This window comes from Lipotes vexillifer, unplaced genomic scaffold (assembly GCF_000442215.2).
Source record: "Lipotes vexillifer unplaced genomic scaffold, Lipotes_vexillifer_v1.1 scaffold770, whole genome shotgun sequence".
NCBI lineage: Eukaryota > Metazoa > Chordata > Mammalia > Artiodactyla > Lipotidae > Lipotes > Lipotes vexillifer.
In genome coordinates, this window is record NW_006798803.1 from 614,335 (window position 1) to 622,920 (window position 8,586).

At 48.7% G+C, this 8,586-nt stretch overlaps 1 protein-coding gene across 1 annotated transcript in view; it reads right to left on the reverse strand.

The window, feature by feature from the left end:
* The window catches only part of GATA4 (GATA binding protein 4), a 50,480-nt gene extending 42,411 nt beyond the window's left edge, over nucleotides 1–8,069 (reverse strand). Inside the window, exon 1 of the mRNA XM_007471121.1 lies at nucleotides 7,454–8,069. Coding sequence (XP_007471183.1) covers nucleotides 7,454–8,069 — 616 coding nt within the window. The remainder of the gene's footprint in view (nucleotides 1–7,453) is intronic.
* Nucleotides 8,070–8,586: the final 517 nt, after the last annotated feature.

The following is an 8,586-nucleotide window of genomic DNA, read 5'->3' on the forward strand; positions in this document are numbered from 1 at the left end:
TATGGTACAAGTTATAGGTTCCTGTCCCTAAAAAGTTGAAATTTGTTAGCTGGTTTCCAAACAGGAATGTACCCAAACTTGTAAACTTATTTTGTATAAATTAAAACAGGTCAGAGGTTATTCCTAGTATAACCCCACTCATATTATTTTCCCTTACCTTCTTTAGAAGGAGACAAAAGAGTAGCTCTATAGTAGCCAATAAAACGTTTAAATAATCCTCCCTGGAGTGTGTTACATGAGACCATGTCATGGGCCATAGAAGGTCAATATAACAGTGTGATACTCATTCCCAAGCCATGAGAGAGCCTTATCAACTGCACCTTATGCAGGACTGGAGGTCAGAGAAGTCACCAGCAGACAAATACTTTCAGATGTCAAAGAGGCCCCTTCAAGATCTTAAAACAGCAGCATCCCTGGACCTGCAAGGATTGCCCACTTCTAGAGCAAGGCAATGGAAAAGCCAGTGGTCCTTCCTCTTTCTTATGCAAACAGAAGCAGCAACGTTTGCAACCTGCTTCAGCTCTAAATTCAGTACAACTCAAAGGTCTTAAAAGGACAGGTTGAAAAGAATTGGCTAAAAGACTTACCTTGCCTCGGGAGAAGGTAATGTGGTTTTCTAGCACAATCCCATCACTGTCCTAGGTTAGTGGTTTTCCATTCTGGCCCCAAAATAACCTGAGGGAGAAGTGCCCACACCAGGAAAGGTCACCAGTGTACGTGCCCACAAGGGGATCTTAGGAAGTCATGTCAGTGGGGTTGGGTTCGGGGAGGGGGGCGAGATCTGACAACTGCGGACAGAGATCTGCTCCCAGAAGGCATTACTGAGAGTAGGTTAAGGGTTTTTTGACCCCTAGGTAAAGGAATCTCCTGTTGGATAAGCAAAAATCAAAACTGAATTCAGTAAATAACAATTTATGTTTTAAAGTACTCTTCCTGTACATCCATAAACTCTAAACATAGGACTCTATTTTTTTAAAAAAAGGTGGGAGACTTTCAGGAAGTTAAGTCATGAATACTACGTCTTTTTAAAAATTTAATTGGTTTAATGTTTTTTTAATTGGTAATATAGTCACATGGCTCAAAATTAAAAAGGTTCCATTTGTACACCCATGTCCACAGCAGCACTATTCACAAGTCAAGAGGAGGAAACAAGTGTCCATGACGGATGAGTAAACAAAATGTAGTACACACATACAATGGAACATTATTCAACATTAAAAAGGAAGAAGTCATATCACAGGCTACAACATGGATGAACCTGGAGGACATTATGCTAAGTGAAATTAGGCAGTCACAAAGAGATGAGTGTGGTATGATTTCCACTTACATGAGGGATCTAAAGTAGTCACATTCATAGAGAGAGATCTGAAGTAGTCAGACTGGGCTTCCCTGGTGGCACAGTGGTTAAGAGTCCACCTGCCAGTGCAGGGGACACTGGTTCGAGCCCTGGTCTGGGAAGATCCCACATGCCACAGAGCAACTAAGCCCGTGCGCCACAACTACTGAGCCTGTGCTCTAGAGCCCGTGAGCCACAACTACTGAAGCCCGTGCACCTAGAGCCCGTGCTCCGCTACAAGAGAAGCCACGGCAATGAGAAGCCTGCTCACTGCAAGGAAGAGTAGCCCCCGCTCACCACAGCTAGAGAAAAGCCCGCGCGCAGCAACGAAGACCCAACGCAGCCAAAAATAAATGAATAAATAAATTTATTTAAAAAAAATAATAAAGTAGTCAGATTCATAGAGACAGAACGGCGGTTACTAAGGGCTGGGGGAGGGTGAAGTTCGGAGTGTTGTTTAATGGGTATAGACTTTCAGTTTTGCAAGACAAAAAAATTCTGAAAATCTGTTTCACAAGAATGTAAACAACAACTTAACACTACTGAACTGTACACTTAAAAACTGTTAAGGCAGTAAAAACAAAACAAAGTAAATCTTAACTTTAACCTCCCTGTATTTTAAATGTATTTCCTTGTTATTTAATGGATTAATAAAGAAGCACAGAAAGGACAATGAAAACTGGTTAAGGTGGTTAAAAATTCAATAAGTTCGAAGGCACAGATGGTGAAAGTCCTTTTCTCACCCTTTCCCCTCACCTCTCCAGTTATTCCCGAAGGGCAATCAATGCTTCAGTTTCCTTGTGAATATTTCCAGAGAGAAATTAAATATTTCCAAATGCATATAATCGTTTCTTCTCTTTTTTTTACACAAATACAGTGCTACACACACATCCTGTACTTATAAATGTCTTGAAGAGGATACCATACCATTACATAATGAACTTCCTAATTTTTTATGCTGGCAAGATATCATATTGTTTGTATGTACCATGTGAACACAAACAGTCCCCTAATAATGCGCATACAGATTATTTACAATTTTGGTTGGAATAATTATATCCAACGACACAACAGTGCTGCAACTAACATGTGCCCATAGAATATATTCTACATTTGTAGAATAAATTCCTAGAAGTTAAATTTCTAGGTCAAGGGTATCAGCTCTGTAATTTGTCAGATATCACAAAGGGCTCTCCATAAAGGTTGTACCAATTTACACTCCCATCCACAGGTATCAGAGTTCCTGTTTCCCCACACCTCGGAGTATGTTTGTTTTCTTAGCTCGTTTAAGTAAAAAAAAAAAAAAAAAAAAAAAAAATAGGGAGGGATACTGAAGAAAGTGTTATCTAAAGCTGTCTCCTGTGCATGATTTCACCTGAGCGCTTAGAAAGTACCTAACAAATGTGGCTTGACCTTTCAATGGGACACCCCTGGGCAGGTGACAGATCTCACTAGAAGCAGTGACATATCCCTGGCTACGCCCCCTTCCCCAGCCACACACACACCTTCCCCATTTAAATGGTTCTCAGGGCAACACCACAGACCAGCCCCAGCTCTGACTGACCTGCTCAGGGTCGACACGGAAAGTTAAACAACTTTGGTTTCTCAAAGACTGACGAATGATCCTCTAGCCAAACAAGCTACCTACGACGAGTTGATCTCACAAAGTTCCCTACATAAACGCACTGGCTCTGAAAGCAAGTGACTTAATTGATAAGCAGTCCCCAAAAGATCCAGAAAACACTTCAGAGTCTTCCACCAACCTATACCATAAACAAACTCTTAGAACACCGTGAATGAGACAAAGCTTTCAAAGAAACCATCTGGCTAACACTGAGTGATATACATGCATTTCTTTGTGTTGTTATTTTTTTTAATCAACCCTTAAAATGATTCAAAACTGTTGCACTCCTTTGAAATTATAACTGCTTGTTCTTCTATTACACAAAAGAATTGTTATTCCATCATAAACTATATTTTCATAGCTTTTCCAGTAACATCTACCACAATGTTATTTTCTTTAAGGCATAGTCTCATATAATTTCCAGTTTCCTTTTCAGCCTTAAGTATTTACAAGCATTAATTGGTACAAAAATCAACTTTATTGTGGTGTAATGTACACACAATAAAACACTCCTATTTTAATAGTATACATCCATGAATTCTGACAAATGGATATGCCTACGTTAACAACCGTGATCGGGATCTCTAAAAGGAGACAGCTATATCATCCCGCCACAGCTAACTCACAGGCACGCCAACGCAGACCCGAGCCCTTGAAATGCAAGAGTCCCCAGCACAGCTTCACTGGCAGATGGCCACACGGTGTCTCCTTAAGCACTTTCAGTGCCCAGGGGTGCATGAATAAGACAAGACATAGCCATTCCGTTTCAACAGCTACAATCCTGTGTGCAAAAGTGTTCTTCTCAAACCTAATATCTGCTCACCTAGAGCAACACGAAGTTAAAAGGACATAGACTTTTTGCCTTTTAGATATTTATACACAGACACTCTCTCCCTCTCTCACCCACCCTGGGACTTCTCCAACGGAAACTGCTCCAGTGGTTTCCCAAGACTTCAGGAACCCTCTCCCATCCGGCTCACTCCTCCCCAGAGCCCTCCGGTGGGTCTCTTCAGCAGCCGTGGTGTGTGGTTTGACCTGGGCAGAGGACTGCAGCAACTCCCTCCTGGATTTCCACTGAAATATTTGCTCAGTGCCCAGCATGTGCCAGGCACTTACACATGAGTGAGACGCTGTACCTGGTCTCAGTAAGGTCACATAATTCCATCAGTGCAGCCTGATTCATGAATTCAATGGTTGTGTCAGGGCTCATATTGAACTTGGAATGAATTAAAGTTTATATACATGGCAGTCAAGGCAGAGTCATTCCTTCCACCCTAAGTCCAGAGCTCTACAGAGGCCCCTGTTTGCTTTTATTACTTTGCTTTTTGCCTTATTCCAATAACCAACAAAAGAACTCTGGCAAGATATGAACTATTGTTAATACTAACGTTTAATACTTCATAGAGAAATGAAGGTGGTCTCTTTTCTCTCCTCTTTGAAATTAAAAACAGTTTCTGTGTGAAGAATGAGTTAATCTGTGTGGTTCCACCTATGGTGATAAATACATCATTTAAACAAAGCCAAGCTGGGTTCTATTATTTCATGGTACCAGACAGTGTGACAGTAAATGAGGGCATGCATTTTCTTTCTTTCTTTTTTTCTCTTTCCAAATTGCAGGTACTTTTCCTGACAAACTTCTATTTACCCTTCAACACCAAGTGCAGACGGCACCACTTAGGTGAAGACTTCCAGATTCCTAGACAGAGGGAGGTACACCTCTGTCTTCTCTCCTCTGCTCTCAGCTCATGGCCATAGCCCATTGCTGGGTCACTCACCTGTCTTCATGCCTGTTTGGGGTGACCAATTATCCCCATTTGTTGGGGGCCTGTCCTAGGTGTAGCACTAAAAATCCCCAATCCTAAAAAGCCCTCAGTCTTGAGAAAATCAGAAAAATTGGTCACTCTGCCATGATAGTGACTATTTACTCAAATAGCCATCATTTATGTGCCCAAGCCAAGAACTTCACAAACGTTACCTTATTTTTCTAATTTAAAACAACACTAAAAGTAGTTACAACCATCCCATTATACAGGAAAAGAGAGGAGACTGAGAGAGGTAAGTACCTTGCCCGAGATCACAGGGGCACCCGAAATTGAATCTAGGTTTGCCTTTGTCATACGTCACCCTGTACTGCCATCTTAGGACCCAGTGGCAACTCCACACAGCAAGCTCTCAATAAACACCACAGACTCAGTAATCACTTGTCATCATCCTTCGATCACTCAGCATCAGTTAACATGTCAGTGATGGTCCTCGATAAAGCTACCAGGCATTAACAGGAGGGTCCATGTGATAGGAGGAACATATAAAAAGCACATGTACATATGCTGTTTTTAACTGGCTTTTATGCAAGTGCCACCTGCAGAACATGCTGGAGATGTGGATGCCAACAAATTCAACATGCCTCCTGTCCCCTCACATAGGTAACGTGGAACCATTCATCACCCGACCACTTAAAACACTTGGCTGTGTACAGAAGAGAAAATCCAACTGCTTGGCCGGACCCCAGGGCTGTCTTCAGGTGGGACTTCCTGAATTAGTGGGACAGAGCACAGCGTGCCAGGAAGACAGGCCACACTTGTCAGCAAGGGGGCCCTCCTTAAAGGTTGGCTTGCCATCTGTTGACACTGGAGTGTGGGAAACATTACTTACTCCAACACCCTCCGGCCTGGTATGGCTTACATTTGAGAATCTAAATACTCACTGTGTGCACTCCTCACACTGTATTTTTCTTTTTTACATCGTTGTGGCTGTAACTCTCATGACCACAAAGAATCCCCCCCATCTTTGGGTGTCAGACTTCTCTTTTTGCCCTAACCAAGCACCAAATTCTCAGTCCAGGATCACAAGGGTTAGGAAGCAACCTCCCCAACCCCACCCCCAAGTTCGAAGAAGTGAAACTGTGTGTGGACCATTCCTCCCTATTTTAAAATAGGAGTTCTAGAGGGAGCTCTAGAGAGAACTCAGGAGGGTTCTAAGAACGCGGGGCCTGAGGGGCCCACGCCCAGCATGCCCACCTCGAGCTGCCATTGTATGGAGATGCTGCTGAGCTATCTCTCAAGGTCCTCCCGAGGGTCTCCGGAGCCTGGGGAGGGGCGGGCCCTCCTCTCTGGGGGTGCCGTCTGGCTCCCCCGTGACGGGGAGGGAGAAACTGGGAGCCACAGCTCCAAGCCCCGGCGCCACATCCACGGTTAATCAGTTTACCTGAGATGTGTATTTGGGCGGACACCCCTGGGGATCTTCCCCAGGCCACCCAGGGTCTGAGGATAAATTAAAAGCTCTTTAAAGCCTGGACCCTTCTCGGAGCCAGCCCAAGACTGGAAACCTGGGAGGAACAGACTTTACTCTTCAAAGTGAGAACAAATGCGAAAGGATTTAGCACTTAGTAGGTAGTCAATAAATGTTAACTTTGTTGCTCAAGTCTGGGCTTCCCCTCCCCTACAAGAGTAGTCTCCATCCAAGCCCTATCCCATCCCTTCCTGGAATTCCACAGGACCAGAGGTCATTTGCATTTTGAACTAGCGTTGCCACTTCCTTTCTCTCTCAGCCTGAAGCGCCGAAGCCCTTCCTCGGACTTCATTCTGTTCGCCTGTAAGTGGGAGCAAGGGGCACCCGTTTGACGTCCTTCCCAAGTCTGACATTCAAAGAAGCTATTAAAATTGTGCGCATTACGATTGTAATTTCTAACCCCAGCCCTCGGGACCGGACGAGGCTGAACACTTGGACCTGGCGGCAAAGTCTCCACTTCGGTCGGGCATTATAAAGGTGCACCTCTGGGCTTCCCGCGTTCCCGGCCACCGACCTGGAGTGCGCTTCCAACGCAGCCCTGGGCACCTATGCCCCGCCGACCAGCACTTGGTCACAACACGCTCTGGCCCCGAGGCACCCACCTGGCACTGATCCCAGTTCAACCCATCTCCGTTGCTAGGGCCCCTCATTTGTTCCCGGTGTGAACTCCCCGACAGGAAAATCTCCACCCCGAGGGATCCTCCAACTGGCCCGCCAAATGGCCCAGAAGATGTTGGGCCTAAGCCATGTAATCAGTTCCCTGCGGAAGACGCTGAGCAACGGCCGAGAGGAGGTGGGAGCAGAAACCCGGTGCTCCCAGCGCTGTGCAGCCGGGTCGCCCGGTGGCCTCCGCAGTCACCTAAAGACGGGTGCTGCCCGGGGCGGCGCACGTAGACCCAGACACACCCGACGCCCGGGGCCAACCTGCAGTCGTCTCTCCCTTTCAGAAAAGGATCTAGAGGGCAGGCCCGCCCTCACTAAACAGAATCTGGGTTCCCTGGGGCTGTGACCTTCACCGCCACTACCGCCCGTCCCGGCCGCCAGGTTCTGTCTCCCAGTTTGCTTTCCTTGGAAAAACTCACGTATCCCCTCTATCCCCCGCCCCCGCCCCCGCATACCTGTGAAAAATTAAATGTCCCAAACAAGGCTCAGGACTACCTCTGTCCCGGCCCCGGACCGCCCGGGGACGCGCGCTCAGCACTCACCGAGATTGGGGTGTCGGGTCGCAGGGTTGGCCCGGCCGGGCAGGCTGTGCAGAACCGGGCTGTCGAAGGGACCGGCGGAGGCGGCGGCGGCCGCGGCCCAGGACGCGCCCACGTCGGCCATGTAGGCGGGGTAGGGGCTGGAGTAGGAGCCCGCGAAGCCGGCTCGCCCGTACTGCTCGCGGCCCGCCAGGCCGGCGCCCGCCGCCCCGCCACCACTGCTGTAGGCCGCGGCCTCCCGGGCCGCGGCGGCGGCGGCGGCAGCGGCCAGGGACCCGGTGGTGCCCGGGAAGGAGAAGCGCGGCGACACTGGCGGCGGGGTGTAGGCGGCTCCCTCGGCTCCCGCCTGGCTCCAGCCCGGGCTGCCCTGCTGGGTCCCGGGCCCTGCGCCCGACGGCGCGGCCCCTGAGCTGCCGCCCGCGGCGGCCCCGGACACGGTGCCCCCGCCTCCGCCCTGGAGGTAGGACAGGCCGAGCACGGAGGAGGGCACCCGCGGCGTGGGCACGTAGACCGGCGAGGACGCGGCGCCTGCGCCGTGCATGAAGGCGCCCGGGCCGCCCGCCTCGTAGGGCCCCGGAGGGGGGCCGTGGTTGGCGGCCATGGCCAGGCTCTGGTACATCGCCCCGCGCGCTCGCAGCGTCCGAGTCCTCAGGACAAGGAGCAGTGCGGGGAGAGAAAATAATAATACAAAAATAAAAAGATGGATAATGTACAAGTGAGGGGCTGTCACAAAAATGAAGATCAAAAATCAAAGGTTAAAAAAAAAACACACACGAATCCTTCAAAAATATATACATATTAAATCCAGCATTGAGCCAAAGACTCTAGGCTCTGGTTTACTCAGGAAAATCCCAAACTGAATTTGCGGTTGTTCCCGGAGGTGGTGGAGGAGGGGCCGAATCCACTGCAGGGACGAGATCGCGAAGACGCGGGGTAGCGCCCGGGCGCGGGCACGGGGCTCCAGCCGGGGTCACGCGGCCTGGCCTGTCGCTGCGCGGCACCGCCGTCTTCAGGACACCCCGGCCTGCGGTGCAGGGTGCGGGAGGCTGGCTCCAAGGCCGAGGGCCGGGCTGGCTCCTTTCCTCCTAGATGCAGCCGCGTCTAAAGAGGGAACGACAAAGAAGGAAATAAGTTCA